Genomic DNA, 24,182 nt, shown 5'->3' with positions numbered 1-24,182 from the left:
TTAATTTTTCAGAATGATTTTGCTATGTAGTAGTAAAGTGTATTTTAACCAGGTTCCTTATATCGGTGTAAAAATATGTTTTTAACTTTGCAGTGTGCTTTGAGCTAGTCAACTTTTGTTTGCAAGTTGATCAGATTTTCAATTTCCTTAGATACGTGTGTGGGAAGGTGCCCAAATAAAAGTTCTGTTTAAATGGGTATAAAAAACTGTTCTAAGTGGATATAACACCCATGAAGATTTTACTGTGAAATAAAGTAATTAGACATGTTAGAATTTCTCCTGATATAGTGATCTGTCTCTTGTGCGGAATAGACATTATTGGGATTTAGTTTATTGTTTAATCTAGTGATATAAGATTTTTATTTTGAATTGTGGGTTTAACAGTAAATAAAATTAAGGATCTCAATCAGCTGGGTAGGTTTATTTGAGTGACCTTTTAAAATTATTTCAGTATGTTTGGCATATACCCACTGTGTTTTCCAAAAAGTTACATTTTTCATTATAGTTTATAATCACGATACTATGCTATGCCGATGATGCAGTACTAATTGCTGATAACGAAGATAACCTACAAAGGCAGCTCCACACCTTCAATATCACAGCAAACAAACTTAATATGAGAATATCAGTAGAAAACACTAAATGTATAATGATCAATAAAGAGCCGCGGAGATGCAAACTAGAAATAGACGGCAAAATTGTAGAACAAGTAATGAAATTTAATTACCTAGGAGTAGAGATCACTAGTGACAGGGATATAAGAACAGAGACCACAAGGCAAGCATCAAAAGCGGCAAGAGTAAGTGGTTGTCTTCGAGAAACCATATGGAGAAACAAATATCTGAACGGAAAGCAACATGAAAGTATTCAAGACAACAGTAAGGCTAATCCTAACATATGCAGCGGTGACAAGGACCGATACAAGCAAGACGAAACAACAAATCAACAATATCGAAATGAAAGTATTAAGATCAATAGCGGGCATATCATTAATAGACAGACAAACCAACAGAAGTATACGCGAACAATGCAAAATTCAAAATATTAACATCCAATTTTAAAAGATAAAAAATTAAAGATTTATTATAAAATTTAAAGACAATTAGAAAACAATAAAAAATTTGAATTTTTAGGGAAAAATATGTAGGTATCTTGAGTTGTTTAAACAAATTGCATTGTTTATCTATGAATAATATTACTGCAGCATCGCATGTCTGTAATGTACGCAAAAAGTACCGACAAATTAAAAAAAAGATATAATCCATCAACTATATAGAACTGGAGATATAGAAACTTACAGCTTCAGTATAGAGATACAGTATATTAACATTCTTTTTAATTTTTGGAACGCTTGATTTTCTCTTCCACGCGCTCATAGATCTTGATTTTGGCCTCATTTTTTAACATTAAAATATAATGCTATTTAAGTTTAATTCCTTTTGTAATCTGTATATTGAAACTTCGTCTTCGTCTTTAAAATTAGACGTTTTTTTAAATATTATTAGAAACAAATACGCTGCGAATTAAAAAAAAAAACCCACTTTTTATCTAATTGTATCATCATAACCTATTTTTTAGTTTAGTTTCGTTTAAAAATTGCTCATCTCAAATATGCAAAAATATTTCGTTAACGAGTAATAGTTTAAAAGATATTCTAACTGTGAATAAGTTAAAAATGACAGTAACTTTGCAAAACGATTTTTGGTTATAAAAGTGATTTTTTTTTAATTTGTTTTTGTGGTGCACACTAAAAGTAAAAGTCTTTACCTTTGATAGTAGAATTACAATATTTTTAGTGTTTTATGACTTATATTGTTACAAATGACCTCTGGGATAGAAAATTAAATAACTTTCAAACCAGTTGATTGATCGGCCTAAAATTTTGAATGTATAACCAAAATTTTGTTATTAGGTTTTAGCATCGAGTTAGAATCTATGGAGAAGCTATGAGCATATTAACGTGTGTATTAAAGACGGCGTCAGTAGGTGTGGCTAACGATCATACCAATATGGAGGTGGGATCAGGGCCTGACTCAATATTATTAAAACTACTATACAAATTTGACTAGTTATTCAGATTAAGTTAAGATTTAATTATAATCTAAAAAAGTGCAATACATTTTCAATAAACTATGATTTATTTATCCCGCGATAAACACTAAAAACACAACTTATTATACATAAAGATAAATTAATACAGTTAAAAAACAAGTTGTAACTGAACGAGATAATATTATAAATAATATTTTAAAGGGTAAAATGAATATCTGCCGAATATCACAATGAAAATACGGTTTAGAAATAAAAATAATTATGTTGCAGTAGTTAATAAGAAATTTTAAGATATTTAGGATGAAGATATTTGAGTATTCTCAAGAATAGCACGATCTACCTTACTTATAAGATTTTTTATGAATACTATTAATTTATTTTCTGAAGTACGGGCTCACCGACTTGCTCCGCTCTCTTCTTGCAATACAGCATCTGTATCCTAAACAGCCATTGGAGCAACTAATAAAAACTGAACTACAAATCGCCCAAGAGAACCACATAACTCCTAAATTTATATGGATCCCATCGCATATAGGAATTATCGGCAATGAAGAGGCAGACAGTAGTGCTCGTGATGCAGCAACAAGTGCGGAATCTGAATTAGTGCGTGAGAGTGTATGTAAAGATCTCAAAACGTTTTTTAAATAAAAAGTGATGGATCAGTGGCAGCGCGAATAGTTTCTATCGCGATCTAAATTAAGATCGCTAAAACCAGATACACGACAGTGGAAAACTAGTGCTAGTACACGGTTTATTCAAACGGTTCTAACGCGCCTACGTATAGAACACACTCGTATTTACTTTCGGCCAGTGAACGCCAGATGTACGACCTATGTGTTACGCCTCTTACCGTCGTCCATTTATATAATATAAATGGACATGCATAATAAACAATATACCAAATACTCTACCAGATTTATTAGGAGAAAACTGTCACGTAAAAAACTTACTACGTAAAAGGTCAATTAATATTTTGTATCAGATTTAAAGTTTTGTTTACTGAGTAATGCCACTAATAATCTTTTGGTGGATGCGGCAATGTTTCTTCTTAATAAAAAAAAAGAAAACAAACGTAAACAATCATACACGATCTGTTAAAACGATCATAACAATATGGCCGAAGTCAGGTCGTTTTTAGTCACGTAATGCCCTCTCCATAGATTCTAACTCGATGGGTTTTAGTCTAGTTTATTTAGTCATTTTAAAATTGACATGCTTGTAGGCAGCAGCCTCGATTTTGTAGGCAGCAGCATGTAAATGACTGAAAAAATCTGAAGGTGCTGTTTAACCTAGGAATATCAAATTCTGATTGTTTCGTGTGTTTCTTGGGTTATGTTTATGTAAACTTTATCGTAATAGTGATTGTGTAACGTAACAATTGTGTCACATAGATTTATGTATTGTGTGTTGCATATTATGTATTTTGTATAAGATTGTAGGTGATGTTTTTCGACCTCCTGTTACTCCACCATTGTTAATATCTACCAACAAGTTCGAATTTTATATTGTTGGTATATGTATATAACAACCAGAATATTATAATAATCTTTTCTTTCATTCTCACCCAAATCGACTTAAGAAGCATATACACACATCATTTAACACTTCTGTATCAAGTAGGTACAAATATCGTGGATATTATTGTATTACTCCTTTATACAACTTCTACTACGTTTTTTTATTTGTATATCAGCAATTATACCCTTTATTTTACTTAATTAACTTCATTTGTCTAATCCATCAAAAATTTAATATATTTAAAGAATCAGTCAATAAAATAATTACAGTCAGAATGACCGCTAATATTCGAAGTGAATAGGCACCAAAAGAAGAAGAACTCTATGCATAGTCTTACTTCTCACTACATATCACAATTTGTATCCTTCACATACTTAGTTCTTTCTTTTCCAGTTCGTCTCTGTATGCGCAGAGTTATAAATAACTCGTTAAATATTTTAAACAATTTTTATTTTTTTTGTTTTCAAATGTATTGTACTACAATAAAACTCTTTTGTTTCTGATATAACATTATCACACGATGACGACAGCACGTACTTTCAAAACAATACATTATATTCTTTCGTAAGTACTATATATGATTATATAAAACAAACTTAAAACTTATGCAATAAGATTGCTTTTGCTTTTAAAGCCAAAAACAAGGAGTTTAATATGATATAGAAATTTTCGTTTCAATCTATCTCCGTAAATTTAAGTAATAAATGATATAATATTTTATGTCAGATATATTATTTAAGGCAGAAAAAACCCTTCACGTGAATCCTAGTAGACTGCCAACAATATTTTAACACTATTAATGTAAATAGTTTCCCTACAGCACTAAAAGTCTTAGAAAAATATTTGTTTTGACTCACTGGATAAGTATTGCAAGTCTGTTTAAGTTTGTATATTAAAAAATATAAACTAAAACATCAATAAAGCGAGGAGTGTGGCAAGGTTATGTACGCATTCTCAAATTTTTAATATATAAACAGTGCACTGCCTATTTACGACTATATTTTATATTTTACTTGTAAAATGCTGATAGAATCTTTTTTTAATTTTAAATAGCCAAATGATATGGTAATGACAGTAGACCATCTCGAAAACTTCAAAATAAACATTGACTGCGTTAATATAAGAGCCAGAACCAATATAAGTAACTAGGGACTAAAAACGTTACTGTCATGCTGTAGATAATTGCAAAAATAATGTCAGATTTTGGCAAAATCTGGGAGCAGGTTTGTGATGACATGCGGCAGTCATTTTAAATTAATAGTTGTGATACTTAGCATTTATTGACAAACATAGGGAATTTCTCGCATTAGCTCACATCTTTGAGGCCTAAGTTAAATAGATTTTTCACTTTGCAAAAATAAAATTAAGGTATTTGTCGACTGAGCTTTCTACAATATACAAAGCAGACAAATTGATAATAAGCTTACAAGAAGAATCTACAATTTGCATTTCATGACCTGTCGTCCACCACGGCAAATATCCTTCGCGAATTAGTTTCTAGTAGTCACAACCATGAGTAAATAAATAAAGCAGAAAGACGTTTGAGATTTAATTTTAATGCAGGGCTCCTGTCATCCGTTTATACGTATTTTGACTTTATTAGGTCTTCTCAGAGCGACTTACGCAGAAGCTCTGGATTGAAAACAAATCTCTTACGGATTGAAAATAAATTTCGACCTTATTAGGTCGTCTTAGGTGGATCGACAGGTCGTGAAATGCAAATTGTAGATTGCCCTTGTCAGCTAATTTATCAATCTGTCTGCTTTGTATATTGTACAAAGCACAGTAGACATATATCTAAATTTTAGTTTCGCCAAGTAAGAAATCTTCGAATTTCTACTATCGTTCTTATTAGATGGCATTGTAATGTCTATCTATAATTATTTTTATTTAAAGTGCCTCTGCATAAGTCGCTTTAAGGAGACCTAATAAGATCGAGATACGTATAAGTGGATGGCAGGAGTCTTGCATTAAAATTAAATCTCAAACGTCTTTCTGCTTTAAAAGTCATTGTTGACACCCTTTGAGAATATATTAACTAGAGGCATTCTTTCAATTAATTTCAATGCTCTAATCGCGAGATGTGTACATACGAGTAAAAAAACAGTAGTTAAGCTTTTTTATGTTAACATAGAGGGGTTTTAGACCGATCAATTAGAACAGGGTGCTAGAAAGATTGCCCTCTCATTGAATGTTCTTTAGTTAAAATACTAATTCACGAAAAGGATGCCAAAAAGAGATGAAAAAGGTACGTTCATAGTTTTTAAATGAATAATTTGACAGAAAACCAGCTGAGTTAACGGAGACGTGACAGCAATGGTTACCGAATAACAAACGAAAAAAAAAAAGATTAAACATTTCAAAAAGTAAATAAAGGTAAAGCAGTTGAAACAGATGATATTCCTGGGAAATTATGGAGAGCATTAGGAGAGACAAGAATAAGTTGGCTAACAAGTTTTTTTAATGTAATTATTGTGAAAATTGGACAAACGCCAGACGGAGAAGTAGTATATTAGTAACTGTTTATAGAAACAAGGGGGATATACAACAATCAACAAAGTGTTGGATTATAAAACCAGAGTATTAGAGAGAAAAGAGAGTACGTAAACAAACTGAAATATCCTATAATCAGGTGGACTGCACTGCAAGATACCAGAAGCATGGAGAAACAGCATAATGATACCAATAGTCAAGAAAGAAGCTAAAGAAGACCCCAACAATGATAGAGATATAAATCTACTGAACACTGCACTTAAGCTAACCACAAAAATCCGAACCAACAAAATCAATAAACTAACAACTTTACAGATAAACAACAAATATTCAGATCCGGAAAATCCTGCGTAGACGCCGTATTTGTATTAAGACAAATTACAGAAACGGCCATCGAGTACAATAAACCAGCATATTTATCTATAGACCTGACAAAGACTTTCGATCGCATCGCTATATTCTTGTTGCATTTTAATAATACATTGCAACTAAAATTATGGTTAATTCCATACCAAATTCTGTACTTTCGAGGCCTTCTTGCATTTATTTCTTATTCGGCGATGGGTAGTTCGGAGAAAGACTTTAATATTATGGCTCATAAGAATAATAGGTCTCTAATTGCTACAGTGCCGAGGCCTCCTTTTTGCCGTAAATATGTGAATATTCGCAATTGCTAGCTATAACATCAGTTTTATTGACTGTATTAAAAAGTTTAATGACGATCTAAATGTTGTCTTTGTACGGTAATTCAAGTAATTCCATTGGGATGTTATTTGGACCGGGTACCTATTTAGTTTTTCGCGTATCTTACTTCTGACCGTATAATTTCTGAAATCAAACGAAGTGCATCCAAGAAGATATAATGTTTAATAGCAACGAGGAGAATAACTTCTAGATGTAGAGTAACGTCTTCTTCGGATACTACTATAGTAAGGCGATGGAGAACGCCTGTAGCAAGAACTACGGTAGTAATCATCTCTGTCTCGTCGGTCTCGGCGCTTATCATAACGATCGGAATATTTGTACGTTGGTTTTCCCATGTAAATTCTAGAAGGTATATGGGCTCTAGTAATGTAATAATTATCACGAATAATCTTTCCATTAAGTTTCATACTGGTGCATTATTCCTTTTCTAGTTTTGTAGCTTCAACGTTCTCGAAGTAGACAAACGAAAAGCCTCTATAACGTCCAGTTTTAGCATCGACAACAACTTTAACTCTTTCTAAGGGACCATATTTAGGCATCAAATGGTATAATTCATTCTTGGTAGTGTAAACGCTCAATCCAAAGACTCCCAAACATCTAGATTGTTTGGGGTTGTCCCTAGTACCGTTATGAAAGTTTCTGCTCGACTTTGGACTGTAAGAAGATGACCTACGTCCATAATCAGCTAAACGAGATCTGCTGCGAGAATGCCTTGAAGATCCGTGACGTTTTTCAGAATGAGAACGGCTTCTCGATCTTTTGTCTTTGTCACCGTTTCTATAAAAATTTTCTGTCGCGACTGTTACTTCTTAAGCGACTTTTGTATTCCCTAGGTGAATCGCCGTGCCTGGGAGAATAATTGGATATAACCTTTGGAGACAACTAATGTAGGATCTTTAAACTGCTCTCTAACCGATCTACATACCACATTTTTTTAAACTTACCACTCTAGTACTATAAAAATGCAGATGAACATGATTTGAATTAAAGTACCAATTCTTATACATACATTTCACATGAGATATAATTTTTCTAGGTGCAAACTAAAAATCTGGCATATATCTATTACAGACTAACAAAATTCGTTGTAGATACCAATACATATACAATACCAAACATACCAATCTTAAATCATGTCAATATCTATTTTCGTTATTTTTTGCACTATTTTAAATAAGTATATTTCTTCATACAATTTTTTTTCTGTGAATCAAAACTATGTTAACCTTGTGTCAAGGAGAGCTGTTATTATTTTAAGTGAAAGCCATCTCAACTGTTCGTGATTTAGATTAGACCTGGACGTCAAAAGCAAAGTCTGTACATCAAGCGCAAAATTGGTTTTAATTATTTTTAAAACTTTCATTAAGATAACACTATCTTTAATAGTATTTATAAATTATTTGACTAGTATTTTTGTATAATTATTTTTAGACTGTGTAAAAAAGTAAGAATAATAATAATTTATATAAGATAATAATAATTTAATAAGATTTAATCTTTCAAATGACCATGGTTCTTATAAACTATCATTTTGTGTTATTATTTTAAATCAAGAAGAATGCTTGATTTAAAATACCAATTTATGCAACAATTTGTTTTCCCCATTTTCAACAATAAATAGTAGTTTTAATTGTAATTCAGTTCTGGTGTAGATAAACTAACGATATTACTACCGTACCCTCATCCCAGAATGCTGCCTGGGCAGCCAGACAACTTCTATTTTCCTAATCTCAACACCAACAGTACGTAAAGAGACTTGCATCTCTGGATATCGAGTGCGGATTGGGATTCAGTGCGCCTTTTATTAAGATAAGGTAATATGTACAGTGGAGTGATCATTCTCAACTCTAAGACGTGTAAAGATATATCTCAGATTCAGGATGAACCAGAAGAGACTAAATGGTAACATTTATTGAAACACAGACTTGAATCCAAAAGAAATCATAGACCTTTTTACAAGAAAAGATCCTAGAGGGCTCCAACTACATTAAATAATTATTGTGAATAGGCTATATTATTGATTTTAAAAAATTCAATTTTAGAAATTTAAAATAACTATCCCTTATGTTGTCTTTGGTGAGAAAACTTACAATAATAACTACATTAACCTGTAAGTAGGCTATTAAATTATTGATTTTAAGGATTTAAATTATAGTTGCAATTCAAATTATCCTGGACGTTGTCTTTGGTGAAAATTATTTTGATTTATAATAACAACAATAATAATATTGTGTTGTATATGGATGATTTTAAATCAACAGCTCTTCAACCATGGTGAAACTGGTAAGTATAAATATCTTAGAGTAAAGCAAGCGCGGAAAACTGACCATAAGCAAATAAAAACTGAGATAACTACGGAGTTTATAGAAAGGGTAAAACACCTGCTTCGTTCACACCTCAACAGTAAAAATTTGTTTAAGGCACTCAACACCTATACATGTTCCACTCTTAGCTATTCATTTGGTATTGTTGAGAAAGCACAAAAACATTATCTTGGTAGTACAGTTGAAAGAACGACATTACTACGGTATTTAGGAGGAAGAGGACTTATGGATATATTACGTAAGTGAGCAAACCAGAAATGTGCATAAACCATCTTTCTAAGGAGAAAAAAATGAGCATTTGGATGGGTAAACCTCTGCATGGGCGATATCCCAATGGAGTCAGCCAAAACTACGTCGACAATATGGCGTCGAACTATTGGTTTACATTAGGAGATATGTTCCCTAAACAGAAGGTGTCTTGCTCGTCATTCGGGATCAGGTTATTTCAACCAAAAATTACCTTAAATATACCATCAAAGACCCTCAAGTCTAAAACGACAACTGCCGATATGAATTTTAAGCCTAAGAAACCATCCAACATCTTACCGGATATTGCCAGGCATTTGTTGCAACAGAATATAAGAAACTTCGATGGGCTGGTCATGTAGTTAGAATGGAGACCGAAATATTGCCAAAAAGAGCTCTAAATAGTAAAATTCGGGGCGTAGAACCAAAACGAAGGCCACGGAAAAGGTGGAAGGATGAAGTGGCAGCGGACGCGCAAAATTTGCTAGACGTAAGAACCTGGAGAAGACCAGCAAGGTTGGAGGCATAGTTTGGAGGAGACGAAGATTCGATTTGGGCTGTTATTCCATTGGAGAGAAAGAGAATATAAGGAACGGCATGGCTCAGTAGCAAAGTTCCTCCAGTAAAAGATTTCATCACTGGGACTTTTCTAAACCAATCATCTCATATATTATCAATACGTTCCTGAGAGTATGCTTGATAATACAACTACAAGCAATACCGGAAGTGCACTGTACCCACCGACCAAACAGTGTTAGTTAATAGACAAGATCTCATATTATTTCAATCAACAGACAAGATCTGGAAATTCAAATAAGGAGACAATAAGAATTGGGAGGTACCCAGATAATACCTATTAGTTTCTCTACCACTGAAGTCATTCTGAAAAACCTCCTAGAGAACATAAAAAATCTGGGTCTAAATGAACATGTTTATAAGACCATGCTGAAAATGTACTATTTCCGACGTCCACATGTGTATGAAAATTTTTGGAAGATACTCCAGCATATAAAGTTACCTAGGTCCTATATCTGGGATGAGTTAATTTTGACCCTTAGAGGGAATGAAAGCCGTATAGGTAAATCTGGAATAATAATAATATTTTAATTAAGTCTAGTTTGTATATATATTATATATATATATATATATATATATATATATATATATTTATTTCTTCTTCCTATTTTCTTCAAGGATTAGGCTTCAAGCCTGAATTAGTGTCTTAAGTCTTGCCATATTCTTTTCGAGGCCTTCCCAAGTGTCTTATTCCGCCTGGTTAATATTTTACAACCTGTCTCACCATTATATAGGTTTATTATTGTCGAACGAATTCTCAGAAAAATACGCGCTAATGATCATGGCCATAAAACATTTCTATCACAAAAGCATAAGAAAAAACTGAACACGTGATTTTTGCTTTATCTGGACCTATAACCTATTATTTTGAGATAACAGTGAAATGGAACACGCTTCGTTGTGTACACAGCACAGACTGGAACTTTATTACAAGGTTTACAGAACACAATGTTTACAATTTGTTAACAATAGATGAGGCTACATGTTACTATATTTTCTGATATTTCAACAGATTTAAGTGACATTTTGGAAACTTTTCTTAAAAGAAAAAAAAACACGAACATCTACAATTTTTTTTTTTGGATTTTCCTTAAGCCCCTTTTCGTCTTTTACAGTCAAGCTCAGTATTTTCCTTAGTTTTTGTGATAGTTATGATTATGATAATTGTTATTATGCTATAATAATAAGCTATATAATACGTCGTACTAAGGTCCATTCGCTTACGTCGGGGAATATTTTTACAGATGCATAGCTGGAAACCTACAACATAAAAATTCGTATCTCACACTATTAACAACTTAAATCAACTTTTATTGCAGACTTCTTTCATTGAAAAAAGAACAATAATTATTAGAAATAGGGGAAGTGTATACTAAACTTATAAAATTTTCCGTGTATGTATTCAAAAAATATGTTTGTTGCTATAATTTAACATATTGCAAATATTTTGTAATATTCGCACTGTTTATTTTATTTAGTACAGTTCTATTAGAACGTAAATAGTCTAAATTAACTTTTACATAAGGAAGCGTTTAACATTGTCGCATTTTAATGAGCAAAAATTACTATTGCACAAATCTGCCTAATATAACGGCGCCAATTGTTTACGGAAAATTACTATTATTTAGCTTTGTCAAATCTTCTTTTCATAGGAAAATACTTATTTTACAAAATAAAAAAAAACAAAGTTTATATTGGTTCAGTCTTACCAAAATGTCAACAACAATGAAGTTTGTCGCATTGTATTAACCTTTTTTGATTTACTGCCTCATTTTGTGGAATTTCTTTCCTCAAAATATTTTGTAAATAAATAAATATTGATTGCGATAATTAATTTTACTGTTTTATTTTAATTAATATTTTTTTACTATATTTACACCAAACAAATGGTGATGGTGCAAAAACTATTTTGTAAATAGTAATTTGTATAAACATTTGACTAATGATTAATTTTTATGCAGTTTTATTTTTTTTCCGTCGACCGTCCATTTATGATTAATTTTAACACCCTCAAAATCGTTGATTAATGACCCCTATTAATGATTGATTTTCTATTATTGAACGATTTTATTATAGGCAACACAACATACATTGCTTGTATAAATTAATTTAACCACAATTAACGCTCTGTGATTGGCAGTGACCTGTGGTGTAGGCAACCAAACATATACCTATTTATATTGCCACTAAAAAAATATTTAAAATGAAGTAGCCGCTGTAAGTAGGCTGTCTGTCATTGTATGTCATTATTTATCGTTAAGTAAATAAAAATTTAAACTAAGATATTTTTATTTCTGAAAAGTACGGTCGACGGAAAAATTTTGTAACGAACTCGTGAATTAAAATGGCGATTAACAATCTCGAACATTAACGCGCTCGCTACGCTCACGCGTTAAAATATCTCAATTGTTAATCGCCCTTATTAATACACTTGTTGGTTAAATAACTATTAATAAACTACATGATTGTGAATAAATGTTTATTTTCAATTAATTTTGGCTATGAGCATGTGTGCTTGGTTGTATAGTATGTTCCAGCCACTTCTAGTCTGTCAAAATATAACTACCTTCTCAAAAATATTATTACTATTGCACATAACTAAATATTGCAGATAACAAAACTAAATTAACTAGATAGTTTGAATTGGGATTAGCGAATCGACTCTATACAGGGTGGTCCTTAAGTAATTGTACAAAAAGAAACACTAGATTCTACACTTTAGAATATTACGATGTAAGCCAAATTGCTTTAATAAAATGTTGATATTAAGAAAGATACAGGGTGTTAAAGTGCAAATTTAAAATTTTATTTTTCGCTATAACTTTCATGTTTGAAAACATTTATGTATAAAAATTTACAACTGTAACAAATTTAAACACTTTTTTGTAGCTCACAGAGGGAGCCACATATGCCACATATGTAGAATAAATTTGCACTTAACTCTTTTGCTCTTTAAGTTACGGGTATTTGTGATAAAAAATATTAAAGATACATTATTTTAACAAAAAAAAGGTATACCTGTTAATAACTTCAAAACTCAACAGTTTTCGAGATAATCGTATTTTACAAATCAGCTGCATAATTCTGATTTAATGCAATTACTCCAGGCAACGAAGGAAAAATAGACAAAAAGATTAATACTTCTATATTTTTGTATAAAATACATTTAACTAAAGTTAATAGTTAAAGAAATATTGAATAAAATAAATATATTAGCAGGATAATTAATAATAGGATTTGACAAAATAACAGAATAATAGGATTTTACATCAAACATTTTACGTTTTATGTTAAATTAAAAATCATAATCAAAACTAAATATGTTATAGTTAAACAAAACAAAATAGTTAAACTAAATAACATAACTTTTTGTCAAAGTAAGTGTTCGATATGTCCACCATTTTCTTTAATTCATTTGTTAATATATTCCATAAAAGATCATCTAATATTAAATAGTCTCATTGGTTCTAAAGAAACTGCTGCAGTATTTATTTCTTTCCATAGATGGTTGCGAATGTTTATGGGATTCTTATAAACACGTTGATTTAATGCTCCCCATACACCAAAATCAAGCGGATTAAATTCTGGGGTACGTGGTGGCTATAATGTATAATGGATGAATATATTCTTTTGGCTACATATACAAATCTTATGGTATATTGTGCAACTACATCTTATTTGTCGCAGAGGTTAAATATTGTATTAAACTTTGATGTATCTCGTTCATTGGTTACTTATATACATACGGAATAACCTATCGATGACATTACTTATTTATATTATTACGTTACAACTTACGACTAACTATAATTACATCTTACAAATGGACTATTATGATTTACTAACGAACTAATATTATGCTGAACTAAATTGCCTGTATGTTTACTGTGTAATGAATAATAAGTATTATTTTGGGATTTTTTATGAATTAAATAATAATATCAATATCTCGCCACATTGACAAGGAATATGACTACCACGACCAATTCCACGTTCAAAAAATTTGTATTTAAGTATGTTTTCACTGCCTTCTCTCTAGAATGTGCAGGTAAACCATCTTGCATAAACCACATATTTTGGGTTTTCAGCATTTTACAATAGAGAAGAAGTAATACAACGGTAGTATAGAAACTTGAAGCGATAGAAAAGGGAAAGAAGAAGATGAAGAATCTTTTCTCCAATAAGATATTTAGCAGCCATAACAAAGCATTTTGTGATGTAACATTATTATCTTTGAGTTGTTTTAATAGGAATGAACTATGAATTATGCTTATCTACAGATATTCCGTGCTTTACCGCACAAATATTATTATGCAGCTGACTTATTAAATGCGATTCTCTCGAAAACAGTTGAATTTTAAGGTTACTAAGAAGTATACCTTTTCTTTGTAAAAATAACGTATCTTTAATACTTTCTAACACAAATAGAGCTAACAGAGAGCAGAAAAGTTAAGCAAGTTTATGCCACACATGTGACATATGTGGCGCCCTCTATCAGTTACATTAAAGTATGTATAAAATTATAATTTATCCTACTCAAAAGCATTCAATTGTAAATTTTTGTCTAAAAATAATTACAAACTTAAAAGTTATAGCGAAAAATAAAATTTTAAATTTCCACTTTAACACCCTGTATCTTTCGTAATATTAACATTTTATTAAAGCAAGTTGGCTTAAATCGTAATATTTTAAAGTGCAGAATCTACGGTTTCTATTTTTACAATTACTTAAGGACCACCCTGTATATTTCCTATTGAAAACCATTACTATGATATATATCTCAGACAAGGAAATATCATTTACTTGTCAAACTTTTAAATCATTACTTATAGGTTAGGAAAATAAGTGTCAGTGTCAAAAAGTTTAAAAAAATGTTTTAGTTAAATTATGTTAGATTTTTTTATCTTCTTCTTCTTCTTTCTTCTTGTATGTAGGCTTTAAAGCCTGTTTCTTCTTTAATATTAGCTTCCTAAATTGTTTAAATTGTCGCACCATTTTTTTCTTGGTCTGCCAATACTTCTTCGTCTATTTGGTGACTTGTCTCGTGCTATTCGTACTATCCCATCCTCTCCCATTCTACTAATGTGTTCGTTCCACTCCTGTTTCCGTTTTGTCGTACATCCATTTATGTCGTATATCTTGCATGCTCTTCTTATGTTTTCGCTTCTCTCCCTATCCAACAGACTTTTCCCTGATATTCGTCGAAGTATTTTCATCTCGGTTGTTTCTAGTAGTCTTCTCGTTTTAGATGTGTCAGGTCTTGTCTCCGCCGTGTATGTTAATATAGGTCTAATTCCTGCTTTATAGATTCTTGTTTTTGTGTCTTGTCTTAGCTGTTTGTTCTTCCAGATTGTGTCATTAAGAGACCCCACAGCTTTACATGATTTTAAGCTTTGTTGTCATAATTCTTCCTCAACATCTTTGTAACTAGTTATATCTTTTCCCAGTAATATCTAAACCTTCCTTCCTGCTTTATTATTTTGCTCTTATCTTATCGCTTTATTATATTAGTGGGTATTTGGATGTTGTCATACATTTGGTTTTTTCTGCTGATATTATCATAATGTATTTCTTGGCTGTTGTGTTGAAGATGTGTGTTAATCTTTCGAGCTCGTCTTCTGTCTCGGCGATTAATGCGGCGTCGTCTGCATAACATAATATTTGGATTTGTTTGTTCCATATTCCGTAACCTTTACGTACTGCTAGATTTTTTATGAGTCTGAAAATATATATACCCTTAAAATTAGTCTAAAAGTTTATATTTAATTTATATTATGATTTCCGTTTATCGAAAACCATTATGATGATACATCATTTATTTGTCAAACTTTCAAATCACTTTAGGTTAGGAAAATAAGTGTCAGTGTCAAAAAATTTAAAAATGTTTTATTTAAATTATACGTTATTCTGAGGCTCAATATTTATACTATTAAAATTAGTCGAAAAGTTTTTATTTAATTTATAGTATGATTTCCGTTAGAGAAGACACATTTGGTTTTTATAAAAATGGCGGCGGCAGTAAGTAAAAAATATATCTATAATACCTATATAACATTTTTTGATGTTCTCCTATCTTTTGTGCTAATCTCGTTACCTTTGTGGCATTTTTTGTGAAAATACTCTTAAGTCTCGCAGCAAATAATATATTAATAATAATTTGTTTGGTACTACATAAATAACAGCAAAAAAGAGTGTATCTTGCTTTTCTTCCTTATGGTACTCCAGCTATATCGGCAACCTGTATTATGAGCCAAATAGCAAAATTCAGGACAGACAGAAGTGTATTTTATCACCTCTACTTTTTATATCTACTCAAAAGAAGTATTTAGTATTTATTAAATTTAATTACTGATAAATGACGACATACATACATAAACGTTCTTCTTCTAGGTGTTAAGGTACAATAAATGAAAAACATTTCATAAATGTAAGACATGCAGAGGACACAATATTCTTTGCAAGGTATACGACGCTAGTTACTAAGGTAGCAGAAACGAGTCAAGAATACAACTTCAATTTTAACACGAAAAAAAAACGAAAGTTTATGAATATTGATAAAAACCATACACCACCACAATAATTAGTAATTATTATACAGCCAATATCACGAGTTACCAGCATTTATTTATAAGACCTGACTTATTTTACCCAATACATTTAATATGCATAAAAAGGTACAACAAGCAGCTGGCGTTCAAAAATCCAACACAGCTAACAAACTACAAGATCCATATATGGACCAAATACATTTAAAAACTCTTTAATGATAATAGGTCCAAACAACCTCCGCCCTACAAATGTAATGACCACGTACCAATCACATCAGATGAAGTTTAAAAACAATATCACAACTAAATGATAGCAAAGCTGCTGAACCTGACAATGCATATGCTGAACTCATAAAGCTATTTAACACCGACGGTCCTCTATGACCAACAAAAATATTCAATGACATATATTTAAACGGAGTAGTGCCAATATCATGACTGAAGCCAAAGTTTATTGCTCTAATCCGTATCCTGTATAGATTTCCGGACCATCAGCTTAATGAGCCACATTTTAAAGTTATTTTTAAAAATCATACATCAAAGGATATATAGACTATGTGAAGGAAAAATCAACCGTACACAGTTTGGGTACGAGAGAGGCTCTCTTTAGAGTACAAGTGCTATTTCAACGATGTAGAGATGTGAATTGCGATATTTATGCATGCTTCATTGATTACCATATAGCGTTCGATACAGTAAAACACTACAAGCTGATGGAGATATTAACAAATATTCGAATAAACACCTGTGATCTAAGAATTATTAGCAATCTTGATTGTAATTAAACATCATCTATCCGTACAGAGGCAGGAGGATCTGATGATATTAAAATCAAACGTGGGGTCTGACAGGAATGTATACTATCACCTTTGCTGTTTAACATATACTCTGAGGAAATCTTTCGAGAAACATTAGAGGATGTTGAAGCCGGAATTCGAATTAACGGAGAATATATACGGAGAGAGAATGTAACTGCAACAGGTATAAAGCCCACCAGGAGTTAATTAATAGAATCACAGAAGTGAGTCAGAGATATGGACTTTTATTGAATACTAAGAAAACAAAATGTATTTTGGAACAGCAAGAACAGCAGCCTAAGAAGGAACAGCAAATTAAAAGAATCAGTGTGGTTAATCAATAGAAAGAGTATAAATATACATCTATGTTACGAATGTTAATAAAAATTGGGACTATTTCCTAGAAATAAAATGTAGGATAGAGAAAGCAAAAAAAGTAATCAGAAACCAAATAGATTACATAATGGTGATAAAAAGATACCGTAATGCCGTGAAATCTACTAAAACTTATCCTGGAGCTGATACCGGTTCCGATCATAATCCAGTAGTATATGTGATAGAAGCTAGACCAAAGAAAATAAGAAAAACCATCATCCCAGCGTTAGACTTAAGGCAGCTAGAAAGTGAACACCTACGACAAACAGTGCAAGAAGAAATAAACACCAGCCTCAGAATAGCAGAAAGTCAAATCCGCAGAACAGACAACATAGAAGAAAAACTTAAGTCTATAAACACTACAATAAGAACTACGGGAAAGAAACACCTAACCAGATCTGCAAAGAAACACAAGGTATGGATGACACCAGACATACTAAAACTAATGGATGAAAGACGTAAAATGAAGAATAATGCACAAAAATACAGAGAGGTTGATAAGAACATAAAGCAAAGAATAAAGAAGGCCAAAGAATTATGGATTGAAAAACAATGTGTAGAAATGGAAAACTATTAGAGAAAATATGACACATTCAATGTACATAAAAAAGTAAAAGAAATTACAGGAACTCAAAGAAGATATCAAATAAGTTTGCTTAAGAACAAAGACGGAAAGATTATTATAGATTTAACAGAAAAAATTAATAGATGGAGTGAATACATAAGAGAATTGTTTGAGGACAACATAAATAGCATTGTTCAGGTAAATGGTGAAACGGTACCTGAAATCCTAAAATGTGAAGTAGAAGCGGCACTTAGAAATTCCAAAACTGGAAAGGCAAATGGACCTGATGAGGTTCCTACTGAATTGTTAAAGCTCTTGAATGATGAATCAATAGGTATAATATTGCACTTATTTAACACAATATACAAAACTGGTATTATACCTCAAGAATGTTCAAAACATCAAACAATATCTTTAATGAGCCATCTACTAAAGATATTTCTAAAAGTCATCCACAACAGAGTTTATCAATTCAGATATTAGTGATACACATATGGGGTTCAGAAAGGGATTAGGTACTCGAGAAGCTCTCTTCGGTTTGAATGTTCTTACACAAAGATGCCTAGACGTTAATCAGGAAGTACATGCATGTTTTATCGATTTTGAAAAAGCGTTTGACAGACTACGCTATAATAAGCTAAAAAACATTCTTGAAAGAAAGGGCATAGATAATAAAGATCTGCGAATAATTCTCAATCTATATTGGAATCAGAATGCTAACATCGAAATAGAAAATGAGATATCACAAGCAATAGAAATACGTAGAGGAGTACGACAGGGATGCATTTTGTCACCGCTGCTATTTAATGTTTATAGTGAAAGCATCTGCCAGGAAACCCTTTTGCAAACAAACGAAGAAATCGTAATCAATGGAGAGGTTGTAAATAATATTCGATACGCAGACGACACTGTACTAGTAGCAAGAACAGTAGAAGAATTATAACGATTACTTACAAATATAAATATTGCCTGCAATAATCATGGCATAAGTATCAATATTAAAAAAACCAAGTATATGGTCTTCAGTAAGAACATGACACAACCAACACATATAAGGGCATTTAAATCGAAAAAGTATCAAGTAACAAATACTTGGGTACTTCAATAAACAAAACTGAAGACCAAAACAATGAAATAAAAATGAAATAAAAAGACGTATCGAAATTGCCAGGGCCACTTTCATAAAGATGAGGAAATTCTTCTGCAACAGAGATATAAGTATCCCTCTCCGATTAAGAATGCTAAGGGGCTACGTATTTAACACGCTATTATACGGTGTAGAGGCCTGGACTCTCAAGCAGAACAATATATAAAATATTGAAAGTTTTGAGATGTGGTGCTACCGTCGAATGCTGAAGATAAGTTGGGTTGAAAGAGTTACCAACTTTGAAGTAATGCGAAGGATAGGAAAAGACCCAGAAATTTTGTCAACGATCAAACGAAGAAAACTCGAATATTTGGGTCACCTGATGAGAAGACATAAATACGCATTACTTCAAAATATAATGCAAGGAAAAATAGAAGGAAAACGTAATCCAGGCCATAGAAGGATGTGATAGCTGCGTAATTTGAGAGAGTGGTTTGGCTGTACCACTAATGAACTCTTTAGGTCAGCTGTAAACAAGGTCAGGATAGCCTTGACGATTTCCAATCTCCGATAGGAGTGGCACAAGAAGAAGAAGAAGAAGAGAAAGCAAGATCTGCATTTCAAAAAATGACTAAGCTATTCAAATGCCGTGATTTATCAGTACCCATAAAAATCAGGTTACTACGATGTCATATCTTTCCTATATTATTGTACGGAGTTAAGTCGTGAACTCACGTCATCGATTTTATCGTCGAATCCTGAAGATATCCTATACCGACCACGTTACTAACCAGGACGTTTTATTTAGAATGCCAAAAGGAAAAGAGTTGTTAACCACATTAAAAACAGCCAAAATAGGATACCTCGGTCATCTGATCAGGAACAGCGATCATATGGATTGCTGAAATTAATTCTACAAGGAAAAGTAGAAGGAAAACGAGGACCAGGAAGGCGAAGGATTTCCTAGATGAAAAATGTACGTACGTGGTTTAACATAACAACCACAAATATTTTCAGAGCAGCAGTTTGCAAAATACAGATTGCTATGATGGTCGCCAACAGCCGAAACGGACGGGCACTACAAGAAGAGAAGACTTTTAGGTTATTTTTACGGGGTACAATCTTAGATATTAACCAAAAAATCACTTGGAAGATGTGAAATTGTTTCAACTGTGAACAAGCACAAGTGACAATATCTGGGTTACATAATGAGAAATCGACAGCGGTATGGTGTACTGCAGACTTAGACATATAATTTCCTGACTTCATAATCTTAGAAAGTAATTTTAACTAACTACCACTGAATTATTTAGATCAGATGCACATAAAATGAAAATAGCAATGTTAGTGGCCAACATCTGTAGCGGATAGGCATTTTATAATATAGTTATAAAGAGTATTTCTTTCCTACCGTTAATTGCTTGGAAGGGTACAGACAAGAAATAAAAATAAATGCAGAAAAACACATAATATATGTTACAAAAATGATACATTTGCTTAAACAGAGCACATACCCAAGTTTCAGTAAGAAGCTTATGAGATAAACACAAATAGAAAATGCTAAGTCAATGACTGAAAAGCTTCACTCCATCATTAACTGTTCAACGGTTGGTAAACACTTACATTTATTTCATAGTTTTCATAGTACAGTTAAGACATCAAGAAGAAGGAAAGTATGTTCCGTATAATGAAAACCCAGCTTGTTTGAGACTGTAAGTTTGAGAATTTCAATACTGATGCAGGACTGAAGGAGACATGAAGTTCTTATCCGCGATACATAATACATTTGTTAATACGGTCAAACAAATCGTTTATTCAAGATATTCTTTTACCATAGACAAGAGAAACTGCCATCTTAGTCACTGCTGAACATAAGTTGTTGCAGAACACACCATCATACAAGAAAATCATAGTAGATTCAATGGAACACAAGCAGTTAGTTAAATATCACACTTTTATCCAAAGATGTCTAGATGTTTAGAAAAGCGATCGAAATAAAAAAAAATACCCTATAAACTTTAATCGAAAGTACAAGTTGGGTTCGGCATCTAAATAAGCTGTGGATTTATGTGCTACAAAATACCATATTTTGCTTAAAATACAAAAATTCTAATTCCGTTTCGGACCAACCTACCGAACCCAGTGGCAATCCTATTCTAAACATTATTTCTTAGACGAGATAGTGACAATATTAAGATACATTTTAGAATAAACTTGATGAGAAGGGCACTACATAGTAAGCAGTAAAAAATCAAGATGAAGCTTATGTCCCAAAACTGAATGGAGATGATACAAGAAACCACGAGTTTGCATGGAATATTTTTTCTAAATTTTAGAATTTGTCTTTTTTATAGTAATCTTGATCTTGTTCATTTAGCACTACCATGTCAATCGTTAATTAATATTAAAATTTTCTTTTGTATCTATTATATTTTTCTATCTTTATTTTCGATTGTTCATGAAATAAACAACTCTTACCTAAACAAATAAATGGTACAAAATTATTTTTAGAATTCCTTTAGGTCTAGGTGTCCCTAGAAGATACTTCTTGCGTTGTCTTTAAAATACTTTCCACTATAAAAAGCAATAATAATTTTAATTTTAGAACATTACAACAAGAATAAGTTTGGCGTTAGTTCATCCAATACCGTCTAGATTAGCACAACATGAATTAATTCGGGATGTAGACGGACGGATCGTCCTGTCACCGGGTGAGTTTATTATTCTAAATTATTATTCAAGTAAAGGTTTGCAATCTGTCCTGTTTGAACAATAATCAAATTTGTTAATTCAAACAGAGAAATTAACATGTTCGAAAAATACCTGCCAATGCTGGTACCTTCCTTATTAAATTTAACTAAAATTAATATTGAAAAAATTTTTTTCTTATATTCTAAACAATTTACTTATGAGAATCCATCTAGTAAGTTGGTAAGGTTTGGGTCTTTTAAGTCTTTTCACTTCCCTGCTGTTGTCCAGTAGGTTTACCTCCCTAGAATTTGGGTGAATTTCTAACCGCTTTAAATGCCTATCACTACACTTTTGATTTCTTCGCACATAACACTCACTGAGAGATCGCGATGTATGACTTCATTAGGGACGTAGTATGGTGCATTAACAATCTGCCTAAGGACCTTTGATTGGAACCTCTGCAGGATTTCAATATTGGATTCGCTTGCACACTCCCACAGTTGAATGCCATAGGTCCAGATGGGTTTTAGAATTTCTTTATACACTACTTATTTATTTTCTAGTGATAGTTCAGATCTTCTTCTAAGTAGTCAGTAAAGTTGTCTAATTTTAATCCAAGTTGTTTACGTTTATTGAAGATGTGGTTTCTTTAAGTAAGTCGTCCTTCAAGATGAATAACAAGGTATTTTGCACTATCGGATTGCGGTAGATCTTGATTGTTTAGTTATACAGGTGGACATGTCAGATGTTTAGTTGTAAAAGTTACATGGTTTAATTTATTGTCATTAACCTTGATTCGCCATTTTCTTAACCACATCTGAATGGTATTTAAGTGGACTTTTAACCTTCTAGATGCTTCGATCGAATTTGTGTGCGACGAGAGGGTGACGGTGTCATCAGTAAATGTTGCCAAGGAACATTGATCAGAAGTGGGTAGGTCGTCCGTGTATAACAGATATATGAGTGGACCAAGCATACTACCTTGAGGTACGCCAGAGTTTATAGGTCTCAATGCTGTTACTATCTTACCGTATTTTATCTGGAAATGTCGGTCAGTTATGTAGGATTTGAATGTCGTATAGTATTTAGATGGTAGTTGCTTTTTAATTTTATACAGCAAGCTTGTATACCACACTTTATCAAAAGCTTGTGTGATGTCCAAGAAGACTGCAGAACAATATAGTAAGAAAACAACAGTGTTTTTGTCGAAAACCCAATTGGTAGTTAAACTAAGCAGTTTTCTTCTAGGAAAGAACTCAATTTCTTTATTATTAGTTTCTCAATAATTTTAGCAAGAATTGGTACTAAACTGATGGGTCTATATATAGTTACGGATTCTAAAGGTTTGCCTATTTTAGAGATTAAAATAACTTGAGCCACTTTCCATTGTGAAGGAAAATAGCCTTACCTTAATACTGCGTTGTAGATTTGTGTTAATAAGAGGATCGTATTTTGTGGTAATTGACATACTACGAATCAGCTCATAACCAGGAGCGTTCTTTTTATTAGTATTAAGTATTGCGTCAATAACTTCTGTTTTTCTAAAAGGTTGAATAGGCAGAGACATCTGGTATAAGCAGTCCAAATATCTATGAATATTTTTTTCTTCCTCTGGTTGTACCTCAAAAGAAAATGGAGTAAAGGTAGTTTCCAAATGTTCAAAAAATATATTTATTTGCCTTTTCGTCATCAGTGCGTGCCCAATGGCCGTTACTCGTTTTAATAGGTGGTATATGCTATGGTCGTAACAATTTTCTGGTAGCCTTCCAAAGGGTGTAATCTGTAACTTCTAATGGCGATAAATCTTTAAGATATTTTACAGTTGATGTATTTTTTAGGTCACTTACCATTTTTTTCAGGTCTTTTGATGTTTTGTTAAATGCAGCTTTATTGGTCGGGATTCGATTGTTTTGCCATGTCTTTCTAAGTTTTCTCTTTTGTGTAATGTGTTCAATTTTTTGTGTAGTGGCCTCGGGATAGAACTCCTTGTTAGGTTTATTATTGGTTGGTGGGGTGGATTCCCAGCACGTTTTCTGTAGTGTCTTCTTCTGAAGCAAAGTAATTAAGAGCAAATTAAAATAATCTTTCATTAGTTCATATCGACAAAAGATTATAGACAAGGCGAAAAGCTCAGGTTTTCGGAAAAATAGTCTCATGAGATTTTTTTGCATAATCACTTTCATGATATACCCCAAAATAAAGTTC

At 32.1% G+C, this 24,182-nt stretch overlaps 1 protein-coding gene and 1 pseudogene across 2 annotated transcripts in view; one reads left to right on the top strand and one right to left on the bottom strand.

Moving 5' to 3' along the window:
* Positions 1 to 24,182, top strand: part of Tps1 (Trehalose-6-phosphate synthase 1) — a 127,003-nt gene that overhangs the window by 2,777 nt on the left and 100,044 nt on the right. Inside the window, exons 1-2 of one of the 2 annotated variants that reach the window (XM_072529350.1) lie at positions 15,783 to 15,932; positions 21,892 to 21,997. The exons of the other annotated variant lie outside the window; for it this stretch is intronic. Coding sequence (XP_072385451.1) covers positions 15,921 to 15,932; positions 21,892 to 21,997 — 118 coding nt within the window. The 5' untranslated portion in view covers positions 15,783 to 15,920. Of the gene's footprint in view, positions 1 to 15,782; positions 15,933 to 21,891; positions 21,998 to 24,182 lie in introns of those variants that run through there. 2 annotated transcript variants of the gene reach the window in all.
* Positions 6,902 to 8,530, bottom strand: LOC140438001 (transformer-2 protein homolog beta-like; annotated as a pseudogene).

The sequence above is a fragment of the Diabrotica undecimpunctata genome, chromosome 4 (genome assembly GCF_040954645.1).
Source record: "Diabrotica undecimpunctata isolate CICGRU chromosome 4, icDiaUnde3, whole genome shotgun sequence".
In the NCBI taxonomy this organism is placed as follows: Eukaryota; Metazoa; Arthropoda; class Insecta; order Coleoptera; family Chrysomelidae; genus Diabrotica; species Diabrotica undecimpunctata.
This window is presented reverse-complemented; position numbering and strand designations above follow the sequence as displayed.